Genomic DNA, 17,500 nt, shown 5'->3' with positions numbered 1-17,500 from the left:
CTGCCCCTTGCTTTCGACGCACACCTGTTTTTGTTAATCACCGTCCCTTTTTATTGAGTCTTTCTCACATCCTAATTTGCTTAAATGCAACAAGAGACGTCTGCTATTCCATGTTTCTACTCGCTAGCTTTCACGCTACGCCTTGTCTATCTGTAGCTCTCATGCTAGTAGTTTTTGTGTTGCTTTTTGTGCCCTTGTGCCAGTTTTTCTGTTAAGTCTGTTTTATTAATTAAATAAATTATTGTTTCTCACCGTACGCTGTGTTCGAGCCCGACTGCATTCTTGGAAGAACCAATCCGGCATCACTATGCCCAGCAAGCGTTACAGTAATAAGCAACCATGGTGACAGAACAACGAAGTGAGAAAGTCAAACAACAGAATGTGATATAAAAATGGAACAAAACAAGAATATGGAATGATCCGGGCAGCGGATCGTAACAGCAAATGCACATTACATAGCCGTTATTTCCTGGCACTAAACCTGCAGAAAATAGTTCTTCTCAGGATTCCCTGTTTACATTGTCACACTCAAACATCTCAAATAAACATTCATCCATCCATTTCCTACTGCTTGTCCCTTTTGGGGTCATATTTACATTTATTTCGATAGGTCATAAAAAAATATCAATTATCTATCGATCGATATATCAATATTCAAACAATTACTGCGTTATTCATTTCCACAGTTAAATAAGAATAAGAGGGCAAATACATGTTACACAGCTGTTATTTCCTGGCACTAAACCTGCAGAAAATAGTTCTTCTCAGGTTTCCCTGTTTACATTGTCACACTTAAACATTTCAAATAAACATTTTTAAATTTATTTCGATAGGTCATGAAAAAATATCAAATATATCGACCGATATATTAATAATATTTCAACAATTACTGCATAGTTAATTTCCATAGTTAAATAAGAATAAGAGGGCAAATACATGTTACACAGCCGTTATTTCCTGGCACTAAACCTGCAGAAAATAGTTCTTCTCAGGTTTCTCTGTTTACATTGTCACACGTTGCACTATTTTCTTACACTTTAGGAAGCAATTCTTACACATTCCTTATTTTTAAGAGCTTATTGTTAAGTCTTCAAAATTATTTGACTATTTTGTTGACATTGTATTCCACGCTTGTGTTGACATTTCCTTTCTGCGTTGATAGCTGAGTGGATTATAATCAGAGTAAGGCTACATTAAAATAAATATTTTCCTGCTCCTTATTTTCCATAATAAAAATTGTAATAATTTTCAATATCGACCGATATATCAATACTTAAACAATTACTGCGTGACAAAAATTAATTTCCATAGTTAAATAAGAATAAGAGGGCAAATACATGTTACACAGCCGTTATTTCCTGGCACTAAACCTGCAGAAAATAGTTCTTCTCAGGTTTCTCTGTTTACAATTTTACACTTTGCACTATTTTCTTACACTTTATCGACTGGTGTATTAATAATATTTAGACAATTACTGCGTAACAAAAAATAATATCCATAGTTAAATAAGAACAACAGGGCAAATACATGTTTCCTTGCACTAAACCTGCAGAAAATAGTTCTCAGGTTTCTCTGTTTACATTGTCACACTTTGCACTATTTTCTCACTCTTTATGAAACAATTCTTACATAATTGTCAATATCGAACGATATATTAATACTTAAAATTAATGTGTGACAAATATTAATTTCTATAGGTAAATAAGAATAAGAGGGCAAATACATGTTACACAGCCGTTATTTCCTGGCACTAAACCTGCAGAAAATACTTCTTCTTAGGTTTCTCTGTTTACACTTTACACTATTTTCTTACACTTTATCGACTGGTATATTAATAATATTTAGACAATTACTGCGTAACAAAAATGAATGTCCATAGTTAAATAAGAACTGGGCAAATACATGTTACACAGACGTTATATCCTTGCATTAAACCTGCAGAAAATAGTTCTTCTCAGGTTTCTCTGTCACACTTGGCACTATTTTCTTACACTTTATGATTTTAATAATTTCCTAACATTGTTTTCCTCGTGAAAATATCAATAATCGGCGATACGGGCTGATGCAAAACACCGCCCAGCCCAGTCTTGTGTTGTCTAAAACGGTGGGTAGAGGACTTGGTAGCAAGATAAGGGTCTTGCTCACAGACTGCTGGCACCCTCATGGCGCACGAATGCTGCGGGTTCTCGGGACCGGGGGAGCCGCGGTTCTTTGAACACTGGTTCCGACATGTTCCGTGACATTCCGGAGCGGACCGTGACCGTGGTTCTTCTCATGCTCCTGATCCACATGACTCGCATGCTGCACACCACACTACTTGTAGCGGCGACCCGACGCATAATGTTGATTTATTTATTTTTTTTCCTCCCCACCCTTGAGATGGTCCAAGTTGAAGGTCCGAGTCCCGACCTGCCTAAACACTACACCTGTGATGGTGCATTCTCTCACCTTCTCAGTCCCAGAACTACTTTCACTTTCTCTTTATTGTGACACCAACTTTGAATTACCCAGGCATAGGGTCGCCTCCATGCCAATATTTTGGTACCGGTACAAAAATGAATTTCAATAATTTTCTATACTTTTTTTTTTTTTATCTTAAAGTACATGAAACATATGTTAATTATTGTTATTTAGTCCTTAAATAAAATAGTGGACATACTAGACAACTTGTCTTTTAGTATTAAGTAAACAAAGACTCCTAATTAGTCTGCAGTAATATAGTATACACCTATTATTTTGTACACATTATAAAGGACAAACTGTAAAAAATTTATTAATAATCCACTTGTTCATTTACTGTTAATATCTGCTTATTTTCTCTTTCAACATGTTCTATCTATACTTCTGTTAAAATTTAATAATCGCTTATTCTTCTCCTTTTTGATACTTTAGTTTTGGATGATACCGCACATTTAGGTATCGATCCGATACCAAGTGGTCACATGTTTGGTCACACTCAAAGTCCTCATCTGTCCGGGGACGCATTTACTGAGTTTAGAAATATAAAATAAATTAAAAAAGGAAAAAATTATTTTGTGACAATAAAAAAAATATCGACGTAATCTTCGTAGTATCGACTACATACGCTCTGGAAGCCGGCAGACCCGTCAGCGATCCTGTTCTGTCTCCCTGTAATGTTTGTCTGATCTTGAATGGGATTGTGCTGAAAATTGTAATTTTCCTGAAGGAACTCTCCTGACGGAACAAATAAAGTACTATCTAATCTAATCTAATCTTGTTGTCAGGTTCAAACACTGATGACATCTATTAAACAAGACAAAAAAGGAAAGGATCAAACAGAGACAGACTTAAATTTGGACTCTGATCCAAGGAGAAATGGCCACTGTACACTCTTTGTACAGTCTGCACCAAGCTCTTCCCCAAAACCGTACTCATCCTTCTTTATTTGACCCATCCCCCCTCCTTCCCACAGCTGCCTCCTCAGGAAAGTGGGTCGTGACCAGCCTTGCCTTCGGTTCCCGAACAGTTCAAAGAAAGTTCCATAAAATTGTTCAAAGAGGGGTCACATAAAATAGATCAAAGAAAGAGTCCGTAAAAAATACTTCAAAAAGAGTTCCTGTCCACCTGGGAGTCCAAGTGGAGTTTCACGAGCATTCCTCTTGGAAGGTTTCAGCCTTTTGTCTTCTCATCCGGAACACAATGTTATACAAAGTTTTATTTGATAATTTATGCACAATTTTTCTGACACTTGTACTTGGTATCATTACAGTGGATGTCCGGTACCTTCCTACGGTGTGTAGTCGAGCATGTTTAGCTATTCCTCGTCCTCCAGTGATAATGGTACATGTAAGAAACTTACTTTATTTGTCGCCATGGAGGCCAGGATTAGTGATTTAAAAGTAACTCCTGTAATGTAATCAAGCTAGCGTTGTTAGCTAATACGCTAACAGGTTTACCAGTGTCTGTGTTAGTATTATTAAACTTACAACGGCATTATTTTTGTATTGTTTCACTTTCACTTGCAAAAATTCCACCATGACTTCGCCAAAACGTCACCGTGGAATTATTGAGTCTATTTAGCTGATTGGAGAGTTAGCTTGCGCGGCTAGTGGTTCCATAACCGTGACTTCTGTTTTGTTTGCACAGCCGTTTTACTGCCCTGTCACAGGCGCCGTTTGTAAAACAATGAAGGTATGAACATAAATATTTGCAAAGATGCGGCTTGTAGTCCAGTTCAGCTAATACATGGAGGAATATATTTTAATTATTTTTAGTTTAGTGGGTGTGGCTTATGTAGCGGTGCGCTCCGTCGCCGGGTAGAATAGGGTAGTGTGGACTGGTTGAAGGCACGTCAGTGTTGAACATGTGAAGGTTACATATTATTCCACGCGTGACGCACTTGCCCAAACAATCCTGACACTGTATCATCATCCCGGATGAAGAGGCCGACATCTCGTTGCCTAGCAACGAGATGGTAACTAGGAACTTAAAAAACAAGAATGCAGTAGTGGTGGGTTGGTTTGCTTTAAAAAAAAAAAGGGGGTTCCGGTGTACCTAATGTTGTGGCTGCTGGGAGTGTATTTGCCCTCCCAAACAAGTTCAAGCCTTGGTTGTCATGGCAACTGTAATGCTTCTTTCTAACAGAGAGCTTCTTGCAAGCACTTTGTCCACGTAATGCCTGATGCACTTATGTTCAAGTAGCGGGGCGTGGGAAGATGCTTTATCAGTATCACGCTTCAAACCCCACTTGCGCTCTTTGTAGTCTTTTATGCTGATGTTTACATTCTCATGAAAAACAAACAAAGCAGTCAGAACTGGTTAGTGTTTTGTAGGCGGGCTGCCAGATGGTTATTTATAAAATCAGAATAATGGCAGTTTGGAATTTGGATTACCGTGTTTTCCGGACCATAGGGCGCACCGGAGTATAAAGCACACTGCTGATTAGTGGTCAAATTTTCGAAAATCTTTTTTCATATATAAGGCGCGCCTGTTCATAAAGCGCACTGTCAATGAATGGTACATTTTTTAATCTTTTTTTTCACAGATAAGGCGCACCGGATTATAAGGCGCACTGTCGATGAATGGTCTATTTTTAAAAATATTTGTTTCATGTAAAAAATGGACCGGATTATAAAGCACACTACCAAAGATTGGTAAATTTTTTAAAATGTATTTTTCATACATAAGGTGCACCGGATTATATAGCGCACTACCGATGATTGGTCAATTGTTTTAAATATATTTTTCATACATAAGGTGCACCGGATTATAATAAATTGCACCGCCAATGAATGGTCTATTTTTTTCAAATATTTTATTTCATATATAAGGCGCACCAGATTATAAGGCGCACTGCCGGTGAATGGTCTATTTAAAAATATGACTAAAATTTCATTTATAAAGCGTACCGGATTATAAAGTGCACCATATTATAAAGCGCACAGTCGATGAATGGGCTATTTAAATAAAATTTATTAATTGTTTCATTTATAAAGCATGCTGGATTATAAAGCGCACCACTGAATGGTCTATTTTTTAAAATCTTTTTATTTATATATATAATGCACTATATACCACCGATGAATTATTTATTTTTTTATATTTTTTATATGTATAAAGTGTACCGAATTATAGGGCGCACTGCCGACGAATGGTCTATTTTTTTATATTTTTTATATGTATAAAGTGCACAAGTTTATAAGGCGCACTGCCAATGAATGGGCTATTATTTTAAATATTTTTTTTCATGCATAAAAGTCACCGGAATATGAGGCGCACTGTCGATGAATGGTTTATTTTTTATATTTTTTCACATACAAGACTATAAGGCACCCTGCTGATGAATGGGCAATTTTTTTCATAGTTTTTTCATTTATAAGGCGCACCGGATCATAATGCGCACTGCCGACGAATGGTCAAATGTTTATATATTTTTCATATATAAGGCGCACCGGATTATAGGACGCACTGCCGATGAATGGTCTATTTTTTTTATATTCTTTTCATGTATAAGGAAGACCGTATTATAAGGCACACTGCCGAGGATTGGGCTATTTGTATTTATTTTTTCATATATAAAACTCACCAGATTATAAGGTGCACTGCCATTGAATGGGCTATTTTTTAAATATTTTTTTCATTTATAAGGCGCACCGGATCACAAGGCACATCACCGATGAATGGTCTATTTTTTATATATATGACTCACCGGATTATAAGGCTCAATGCCGATAAATGGTCTATTTTTTATATTGTTTTCATATACAAGGCGCCCTGGAATATAAGGCGCACTGCTGATGAATGGGCTATTTTTTAAAATATTTTTCATATATAAGGTGCACCGTATTGGATGATAAGGCGCACTGCTGATGAATGGTCTATTTTTTTAAATCTTTTTTCATATATAAAATTTACCGGATTATACAGCGCACTGCCGATGAATGGTCTATTTTTTATATTTTTTTTATATATGAATCTCGCCTGATTATAAGGCGCACTGCCGATGAATGGGCTATTTTTTCTATTTTTTTTATATATAAAACTCACCTGATTATAAGGCGCACTGCCGATGAATGGGCTATTTTTTAAATATTTTTTTCATTTATAAGGCGCACCGGATCACAAGGCACACCACCGATGAATGGTCTATTTTTTATATATATGACGCACCGGATTATAAGGCTCAATGCCGATAAATGGTCTATTTTTTATATTGTTTTCATATACAAGGCGCACCGGAATATAAGGCGCACTGCTGATGAATGGGCTATTTTTAAAATATTTTTCACACATAAGGTGCACCGGATTGGATGATAAGGCGCACTGCTGATGAATGGTCTATTTTTTTAAATCTTTTTTCATTTATAAAACCCACCGGATTAAGCGGCGCACTGCCGATGAATGGTCTATTTTTTAATATTTTTTCCGTATATAGAACTCACCGGATTATAAGGCGCACTGCCGAATAATGGTCTATTTTTTAATATTTTTTTCGTATATAAAACTCACCTGATTATAAGGCGCACTGCCGATGAATAGGCTATTTTTAAAATATTTTTTTCATTTTTAAGGCGCACCGGATCACAAGGCACACCACCGATGAATGGTCTATTTTTTATATATATGACGCACCGGATTATAAGGCTCAATGCCGATAAATGGTCTATTTTTTATATTCATATACAAGGTGCACCGGATTGGATGATAAGGCGCACTGCTGATGAATGGTCTATTTTTTTTTATCTTTTTTCATTTATAAAACCCACCGGATTATGCGGCGCACTGCCGATGAATGGTCTATTTTTTAATATTTTTTTCGTATATAGAACTCACCGGATTATAAGGCGCACTGCCGATGAATGGTCTATTTTTTTATATTTTTTTCGTATATAAAACTCACCTGATTATAAGGCGCACTGCCGATGAATAGGCTATTTTTAAAATATTTTTTTAATTTTTAAGGCGCACCGGATCACAAGGCACACCACCGATGAATGGTCTATTTTTTATATATATGACGCACCGGATTATAAGGCTCAATGCCGATAAATGGTCTATTTTTTATATTCATATACAAGGCGCACCAGAATATAAGGCGCACTGCTGATGAATGGGCTATATTTTAAATATTTTTCATATATAAGGTGCAGCGGATTGGATGATAAGGCGCACTGCTGATGAATGGTCTATTTTTTTAAATCTTTTTTCATATATAAAATTTACCGGATTATACAGCGCACTGCCGATGAATGGTCTATTTTTTATATTTTTTTTTATATATAAAACTCACCTGATTATAAGGCGCACTGCCGATGAATGGGCTATTTTTTAAATATTTTTTTCATTTATAAGGCGCACCGGATCACAAGGCACACCACCGATGAATGGTATATTTTTTATATATATGACACACCGGATTATAAGGCGCAATGCCGATAAATGGTCTATTTTTTATATTGTTTTCATAAACAAGGCGCACCGGAATATAAGGCGCACTGCTGATGAATGGGCTATTTTTTAAATATTTTTCATATGGTGCACCGGATTGGATGATAAGGCGCACTGCTGATGAATGGTCTATTTTTTAAAATCTTTTTTTCATACATAAAACGCACCGGATTATAAGGCGCACTGCTGATGAATGGGCTATTTTTTTTTAATAATATTTTTCATAGCTAAGGATTGGATGATAAGGTGCACTGCTGATGAATGGGTTTTTTTTTTTTGTTTTTTTTTACATTTTTCATATATAAGGCGCACCGGATTGGATAATAAGGCGCACAGCTGATGAATGGTCAATTTTTTAAATCTTTTTTCATATATAAAACGCACCGGATTATAGGCCGCACTGTCGATGACTGGTCTATTTTCTTTAAATATATTTTTCATGTATAAGGCGCACCGCCAATGAATGATCAAATTTTTTTTTATCTTGTTTTCATATATAAAACGCACCAAATTATAAACTGCACTCCTGACGAACGGTCTATTTTTTTAATCTTATTTTCATATCTAGGGTTTACGGCCAATTAATGGTTTATTTTTTTAATATCTTGTTTTCATATATGAGATACGTGTAGACTGCAATATGATGGCAGTCACATATAAGAGATACGTGTTATGTGTGACTGCCATCATATTGCAGTCTACACGTGTCTCTTATGTGTGGCTGCCATCATCTTGCAGTCTACACGCATCTCTTATTTGTGACTGCCATCACGTTGCAGTCTACACGTATCTCTTATGTGTGACTGCTATCATATTGCAGGCTACACGTATCTCTTATGTGTGACTGCTATCATATTGCAGTCTACACATGTCTCTTATGTGTGACTGCCATCATATTGCAGTCTACACGTATCTCTTATGTGTGGCTGCCATCATATTGCAGTCTACACGTATCTCTTATGTGTGGCTGCCATCATATCGCAGTCTACACGTATATCTTTTGTTAGACTGCCATCATCTTGCTGTCTGCACGTATCTCTTATGTGTGACTGCCATTTACTGGGCACACTTATCCTTACACCATGTACTTAATGAAAAAGCTTTGAGGTGGGTAAGCACAACCAACATTATTCTGTACGTTATAAGGCGCTCCGTCCATTTTTGAGAAAGTGAGACTTATTTTGCTCGAAATTAACACTCGTAGACCGAAAAGAAGGCAAATAAAGACGTCCGTGACTCCAGGTTCCGCTATTTAGTAAGAAATGATAACGTGCTTTGTTGACATGTTTCTTCCAAGGGCAAAATATACGATGCAGCACACCTGGACCTTGGGTTTGATGCCTGTGCTGCAGCCAAATACATCAACTGGAGTCCAAAGAGAGGAAAATACATAAATTGGTCAAATCTGAAGTGCCGCGTTGCGATGGTAAGTACCGTTATAAAATCACAAAATGTTCCCAGCTGTGTTGGAAATGCTCTAAAATGTTGCATACACACACACACACATTTTTCTTGAGAGCGGAGAAAAATGCCTCCCTCTTTAGAAGCAGCATTTTTAGATGTATAAAGAAGTGTATTTACAAAATGAATAATACATACAAACTATGTAAATATAAAAACGTTTGTTGTGGAAAATGAGTTGGAATTTCACAAGAAAAACTTGGAATTTTTGCAGTGTTATGATAAAAGTCGTCATTTTACTCAACGCAAGTCAAAATTTTGCTAAAAAACTGAACATGTGTGCAATATTATGATAAAAGTTGGAATTTTACTCAACAGCAGTCGCAATTTTACAAGAAAAGCTAAAAATTTGTGCAATATTACAGTAAAAGTTGTCGCTTTACTTAACACAAGTCGAAATGTTTTAAGAAAAACTGATTTGTCCAATATCATGATAAAAGTTGGACTTTTACTTAATGCAAGTCAGAATTTTATAAGAAAAACTGAAAATGTGTGCAAATTATAAAAAAAGTCATCATTTTACTCAACGCAAGTCAAAATGTTGCAAGAAAAACGGAACATGTGTGCAATATTATAATAAAAGTTGTCATTTTACTTAACACAAGTCAAAATGTTACAAGAAAAACTGAAAATGTGTGCAATATTATGAAAAAAGTTGGAATTTTACCTAATGCAAGTCAGAATTTTATAAGAAAAACTGAAAATGTGTGCAATGTTATAATAAAAGTCGTCATTTTACTCACTGCATGTCAAAATGTTGCAAGAAAAACTGAAAATGTGTGCAATATTATGAAAAAAGTTGGAACTTTACTCAATAACTGTCACAATTTTACAAACAAGGCATATAATTTTGCCAATTTTATGAAAAGAGTCGTAATTTTACTCGGCAAAAGTCACAATTTTCTAAGAAAACTTTAAAATTTTGGCAATTTTATAATAATCGGAATTCTGCTCGGCAAAACTATGACAACAGTCATTTTACTCAAACAATGTCACTGTTTTACAAGAACAACAACAAAAAAATGGGCCCTATTGTGATAAGTCTGAATTTTATGAAAACATATCATCATTTTGCATTAAAAAGTAATAATTTTACATGAAGTAGTTTCACCAGAAAATATCGCAATATTACAGAAACAAAGATTATGAAAAATTGTTCCCAATTTTATAAGAAAAAAGTCGACACATTGTGAGAAAAAGACTGCTTTTAGTTCATTTATAATTTTTTGTAATTTTTTAATATTCATTTACTTCATGTAATTACAGTATGTCCTTATATACATATTTATTGTATTTGTTTTATAAGTGTTGGCCAAAGGGGGTGCATTTCAAATGTTTACACACACTTGTTATTTCATATGTTGACCGATTTTACTCGACAAAGGTCAGTTTTATAAGAAAACTTGTGAATATTGTTATAATAATCGGAATTTTGCTCGGCAAAATGATGACAAAAGTCATAACTTTACTCAAATGTCACTATTTTACAAGAACAACAAAAAAAATTGTAAAATTGTGATAAGTCAGAAATGTATCAATCAATCAATCAATGTTTACTTATATAGCCCTAAATCACTAGTGTCTCAAAGGGCTGCACAAACGACAAATGTCACCATTTTGCATTTAAAAAGTAATAATTTTACATGGAAGTCATAACTTCACAAGAAAATATTGCAATATTACAGAAACAGAAAGAATATGAGAAATTGTTCCCAAATTTAAAAGAAAAAAGTCCACATGTTGGGACAGACTGCTTTTAGTTGTTTTTTTTTAATTATTTTTTTATACTCAATATTTATTTCACGTTATTACAATATGTCCCTATATAGATTAAAAAAATGTTCTTCATTAATTTTGGCCATAGGGGCCGCATTTCAAATGTTTACACACACTTGTTATTTCATATGTTGACCAATTTTACTCAATAAAAGTCAGTTTTATAAGAAAACTTAAACATTTTGGCAATATTATAATAATAATGGGAATTTTGCTTGGCAAAATGATGACAAAAGTCATTTTACTCAAAAAATGTCACTATTTAACAAGAACAACAAAAAAATGGGAAATATTGTGATAAGTCAGAATTTTATGACAAATTTAATTTTGCATTAAAAGTAATAATTTTACATAATCATAATTTTACGAGAAAAAATTGCAATATTACAGAAACAGATAGAATTTGATAAATTGTTCCCAATTTTATAAGAAAAAAGATGAAACATTGTGAGAAAAAGATTGCTTTTAGGTTTTTTTGTTTTGGTTTTTTTTAGTATTTTTTTAATATTCATTATCTACGTCACATAATTACATTATGCCTGTATATACATATTTATTTTATTGTTTTATTAATTTTGGCCAAAGGGGGCGCATTTCAAATGTTTACACACACCTGTTATTTCGTATGTTGACTAATTTTACTCGAAAAAAGTCCCAGTTTTATAAGAAAACTTAAAAATGTTGTTAATATAACAATAATCAGGATTTTGCTTGGCAAAATGATGACAAAAGTCATCATTTTACTCAAAAAATTTCACTATTTTTCAAGATCAAAAGAAGGGCAACATTGTGATAAAAGTCAGAATTTTATATGATGTCACTATTTTGCATTGAAAAGTAATATTTTACATAAAAGTAATATTTCATGAGGAAAATATTGCAATATTACAGAAACAAAAAGAATATGAGAAATTCTTCCCAATTTTATAGGAAAAAAGTCCACACATTGTGAGAAAGACGGCTTTCAGTTAGTTTTTATTTTAAATATTATTTGTTTAATATTAATTATTTACTTAATTTTATTACAGTATGTCCCTATATACCTATTTATTTTATTTGTTTTGTTAATTTTGGCCAAAGGGCGCGCATTTCAACTGTTTACACACACTTGTTATTTCATATGTTGACCAATTTTACGCGACAAAAGTCGGTTTTATAAGAAAACTTAATAATCAGAGTTTTGCTCAACAAAACAATGACAAAAGTCATCATTTTACAAGAGCACCAAAAATATGGGCAATATTGTGATAAAAGTTTGAATTTCAAATGACAAATGTCACCCTTTTGCATTAAAAAGTAAGAATTTTACATTAAAAACCAAGAACTTTACAGGAAAATATTGCAATATTACAGAAACAGAAATAATATGAGAAATTGCTACCAATTTTATAAGAAAAAATTTGACACATTGTTTAGGCTGTTTTCACTTAGTTTTTTTAAATGTATTTATTATTTTTTATTCATTATTGACTTCACGTAGTTAGAGCATGTCCTTATATGCATATTTATTGTATTTGTTTTATTAATTTTGGCCAAAGGGGGCGCATTTCAATTTCCAACACCCACTTGTTGTTTCATATGGTGACCAGAGGGGGTCTTTTTTTTGTTTTTTGTACCGTGCTTAAGGCCAAAAACAAAGGTGCAATCCAGCTGCAGAAGCTAGGCTACTATAGTCTTAGTATCGTAGTGTATTTGTTCATCCTATGGTCACATGTTTGTTGTCTTACGTCCGCACCGGAAGTCCTACAATCAGCTTGTTCACCTGGCAGGTTTTTTCAGGGATGGATAGGGAAGTCCTCCTCTTTCTTTCGTCTTGTTTTATCATATATTGCTGCCTTTGCACCTGTCAATAATTACTTTTGTCTGCACATTAAATAAATAAAAAAATCCTGACTTTGGAGCAATGTTCACGGACTTTAGTACTTGGTTCTCTATTAGATGCAATGGTTTTCCATATCAGGACCATGATTCATGTCCTAACACGGTCACACCTCCTCCTATGGAAGATACTTTTCCCTGTTTTAGTCTGGGCCAAGAAGGAGAGAGCACTTTTGGACATTATTCACCGGCCTTTTAGTCTTCTATAGCAAACTTAAATTCCCTTTAAGGGGAAAATAGAGGTAGGGTGAAATAAGCTCTGCTTCTTCCTAGTCCTTTTCGAACATGTCAAATGGAGAAACTGGAATTTTTTTATGTATCATGCATGTTTGAAATTAACTCAAACATTAATTCAACAAAAACATCCTGACTTTGGAGCAATGTTCACAGACTCTAGTATTTGGCTCTCTATTAGATGCAATGGTTTTCTGTATTGGGACCATTTTTCATGTCCTAACTCGGTCACACCTCCTCCTATGGAAGCTACTTTTCCCTGTTTTAGTCTGGGCCAAGAAGGAGAGAGCACTTTTGGACATTATTTACCGGGCTTTTAGTGTTCTATAGCTAAGTTAAATTCCCTTAAAGGGGAAAATAGAGGTAGGGTGAAATAAGCTCTGCTTCTTGCTAGTCCTTTTCGAACATGTCAAATAGAGAAACTGGAAATGTTTATGTATCATGCATGTTTGAAATGAACTCAAACATTAAATCAACAAAAAGATCCTCACTTTGGAGCAATGTTCACAGACTCTAGTATTTGGCTCTCTGTAAGATGCAATGGTTTTCTGTATCGGGACCATGATTCATGTCCTAACTCGGTCACACCTCCTCATATGGAAGTTACTTTTCCTTGTTTTAGTCTGGGCCAAGAAGGAGAGAGCACTTTTGGACATTATTTACCGGGCTTTTAGTCTTCTATAGCTAAGTTAAATTCCCTTAAAGGGGAAAATAGAGGTAGGGTGAAATAAGCTCTGCTTCTTGCTAGTCCTTTTCTAACATGTCAAATAGAGAAACTGGAAATTTTTATGTATCCTGCATGTTTGAAATTAACTCAAACATTAAATCAACAAAAAGATTCTCACTTTGGAGCAATGTTCACAGACTCTAGTATTTGGCTCTCTATTAGATGCAATGGTTTTCCGTATTGGGACCATTATTCATGTCCTAACTCGGTCACACCTCCTCCTATGGAAGCTACTTTTCCCTGAAGGAGAGAGCCCTTTTGGACATTATTTACCGGGCTTTTAGTGTTCCATAGCAAAGTTAAATTCCCTTTAAGAGGAAAATAGAGGTAGGGTGAAGTAAGCTCTGCTTCTTCCTAGTCCTTTTCGAACATGTCGAATAGAGAAACTGGAATTGTTTATGTATCATGTATGCATGCATGTTTGAAATTAATTCAAACATTAAATCAACAAAAAGATCCTCACTTTGGAGCAATGTTCACGGACTCTAGTATTTGGCTCTCCATTAGACGCAATGGTTTTCCGTATCGGGATAATTTTTCATGTCCTAACTCGGTCACACCTCCTCCTATGGAAGCTACTTTTCCCTGTTTTAGTCTGGGCCAAGAAGGAGGGAGCACTTTTGGACATAATTTACCGGGCTTTTAGTCTTCTATAGCTAAGTTAAATTCCCTTAAAGGGTGAAAATAGAGGTAGGGTGAAATAAGCTCTGCTTCTTGCTAGTCCTTTTCGAACATGTCAAATAGAGAAACTGGAATTTTTTATGTATCATGTATGCATGCATGTTTGAAATTAACTCAAACATTAAATCAACAAAAAGATCCTCACTTTGGAGCAATGTTCACAGACTCTAGTATTTGGCTCTCTATTAGATGCAATGGTTTTCTGTATCGGGACCATGATTCATGTCCTAACTCGGTCACACCTCCTCATATGGAAGCTACTTTTCCTTGTTTTAGTTTGGGCCGAGAAAGAGAGAGCACTTTTGAACATTATTTACTGTGCTTTTAGTCTTCTATAGCAAAGTTAAATTCCCTTTAAGGGGAAAATAGAGGTAGGGTGAAATAAGCTCTGCTTCTTCCCAGTCCTTTTCGAACATGTCAAATAGAGAAACTGGAAATGTTTATGTATCATGCATGTTTGAAATTAACTCAAACATTAAATCAACCAAAAAAATCCTGACTTTGGAGCAATGTTCACAGACTCCGGTATTTGGCTCTCTATTACATGCGATGGTTTTCCGTATTGGGACCATTTTTCATGTCCTAACTCGGTCACACCTCCTCCTATGTAAGCTACTTTTCCTTGTTTTAGTTTGGGCCGAGAAAGAGAGAGCACTTTTGAACATTATTTACAGTGCTTTTAGTCTTCTATAGCAAAGTTAAATTCCCTTTGAGGGGAAAATAGAGGTAGGGTGAAATAAGCTCTGCTTCTTCCCAGTCCTTTTCGAACATGTCAAATAGAGAAACTGGAAATGTTTATGTATCATGCATGTTTGAAATTAACTCAAACATTAAATCAACAAAAAAAATCCTGACTTTGGAGCAATGTTCACAGACTCCGGTATTTGGCTCTCTATTACATGCGATGGTTTTCCGTATTGGGACCATTTTTCATGTCCTAACTCGGTCACACCTCCTCCTATGGAAGCTACTTTTCCCTGAAGGAGAGAGCCCTTTTGGACATTATTTACCGGGCTTTTAGTCTTCCATAGCAAAGTTAAATTCCCTTTAAGGGGAAAATAGAGGTAGGGTGAAATAAGCTCTGCTTCTTCCTAGTCCTTTTCGAACATGTCAAATAGAGAAACCGGAATTTTTTATGTATCATGTATGCATGCATGTTTTGAAATTAACTCAAACATTAAATCAACAAAAAGATCCTCACTTTGGAGCAATGTTCACGGACTCTAGTATTTGGCTCTCTATTAGACGCAATGGTTTTCCGTATCGAGACCATGATTCATGTCCTAACTTGGTCACACCTCCTCACATTTAAGCTACTTTTTGACCTTATTTTAGTCTTCTAAAGCAAAGTTAAATTCCATTAAAAGGGGAAATGTCATCAGACACAAGAAGCTGCTTTTCTCTGTCTTTTCCTGCTGTCGAAACATTTTGCGCTGTTTCTTTCTCCTGCAATCCGCCCACGGTAATGCTTGTTTGGCAAAGTGTGCCCAGGTCAATACGGCGCTGCCGTCCAAACAGGAAGTGAGGCTGGATCGTTGCTCGCAAGAACCATTTGCTTTGTTTTCCTGCGGAGATGTTGATGATAAGAGCAGACATCCAGCAAATAGACACGTCCCACGCTTTATAAAGCAGCAGCAGCAGCTTCTATCACGCTGCCATTATTACTCCTCTCTCCCCTCTTTGTGATGCACACTCTTTTGTCGCCGACGTGCAACGTTGGCCATCTCACAGTGTAAAAAATTTTTTTTTTAAATCGTACTTGCACTCATATTTCCCCTGGTTGTGACGTCGGGGATGACGAGTGTGTGAAGCAAGTCACAAAATGTGACGGCGATGACGACTCGACGCAGTTGACTCGTGGTTTTTTGTGGCTGGACTTCCTGCCATCTGCCCCAGTATGAAGCACTTCTTCTTCTGTGGTACAAGTCACATGTTGAGGCGCAGTCTTTGGCCTCTCCAAGCTAAATATACAAAATACTGAGAATAAAGAAATCCATTGTTTTTATAAGAGAATTAGTAAGGGTTTAAAAATAATAACATTTTCAGATTAATCGCGATTCTTGTAACCTATTTGATAAAAAATAAAATGTTTTTTTTTAAATTAAAGTACATTGCTCTAAATCAGTAGTCCCCAACTTGTACCGATTGGTACTGGGCCGCAGAAGAATTTTTTATTCATTTTTATTTAAAAAAAAAAAAAATATATATATATATATTTTTTTTTTAATTATTATTATTATTTTTTTTTTAATTAAATCAACATAAAAAACACAATATACACTTACAATTAGTGCACCAACCACAAAAACCTCCCTTTTTCATGACAAAAACGTCCCTTTTTCATGACAAAGGAAAAAAAAAATAAAAAGCGTCCCCCCCTCCCACCCCTGGGTCGCGGGACAAAATATTCAGCGTTGACAAGTCCGCGGATACAAAATGGTTGGGGACCACTGCTCTAAATCATCCATCCATTCATCCATTTTCTACCGCTTATTCCATTTTGGGGTCGCGGGGGGCGCTGGCGCCTATCGGGCTCTAAATCTGTGTTTCTATATTTATATTTATGTATTTTCTATAACAATTTCTATGTAAAAATATTTTTTTCAATTAAAAAAAAAGAAAAAAGTTCCAATGGCTGCCAATTTTCTTAATTATTATTATTTTATTTTTTTAAACTGTCCTGTCCAGCCACTCTGACAAATCAAAATGTTGATGTGGATCAGGGGTCCCAAAACTACCATTCGCAGGCTGAATCCAACCCGCCAGCGTCCAAATCCGGCCCGCGGGAAGTCTCAAGATAAATATATATGTGTGTATATGTGTATATATATATAT

The 17,500-nt window shown here is 35.3% G+C and overlaps 1 protein-coding gene across 1 annotated transcript in view; it reads left to right on the top strand.

Moving 5' to 3' along the window:
* Nucleotides 1–17,500, top strand: part of plxnc1 (plexin C1) — a 201,645-nt gene that overhangs the window by 7,272 nt on the left and 176,873 nt on the right. Inside the window, exon 2 of the mRNA XM_061914034.1 lies at nt 9,206–9,334. Within this exon, the coding sequence (XP_061770018.1) occupies nt 9,206–9,334 (129 nt within the window). The remainder of the gene's footprint in view (nt 1–9,205; nt 9,335–17,500) is intronic.

The sequence above is a fragment of the Nerophis ophidion genome, linkage group LG10 (assembly GCF_033978795.1).
Source record: "Nerophis ophidion isolate RoL-2023_Sa linkage group LG10, RoL_Noph_v1.0, whole genome shotgun sequence".
Lineage (NCBI taxonomy): Eukaryota > Metazoa > Chordata > Actinopteri > Syngnathiformes > Syngnathidae > Nerophis > Nerophis ophidion.
Note: the sequence above shows the minus strand (reverse complement) of the source record. Positions and strands in the feature narration are given on the sequence as shown.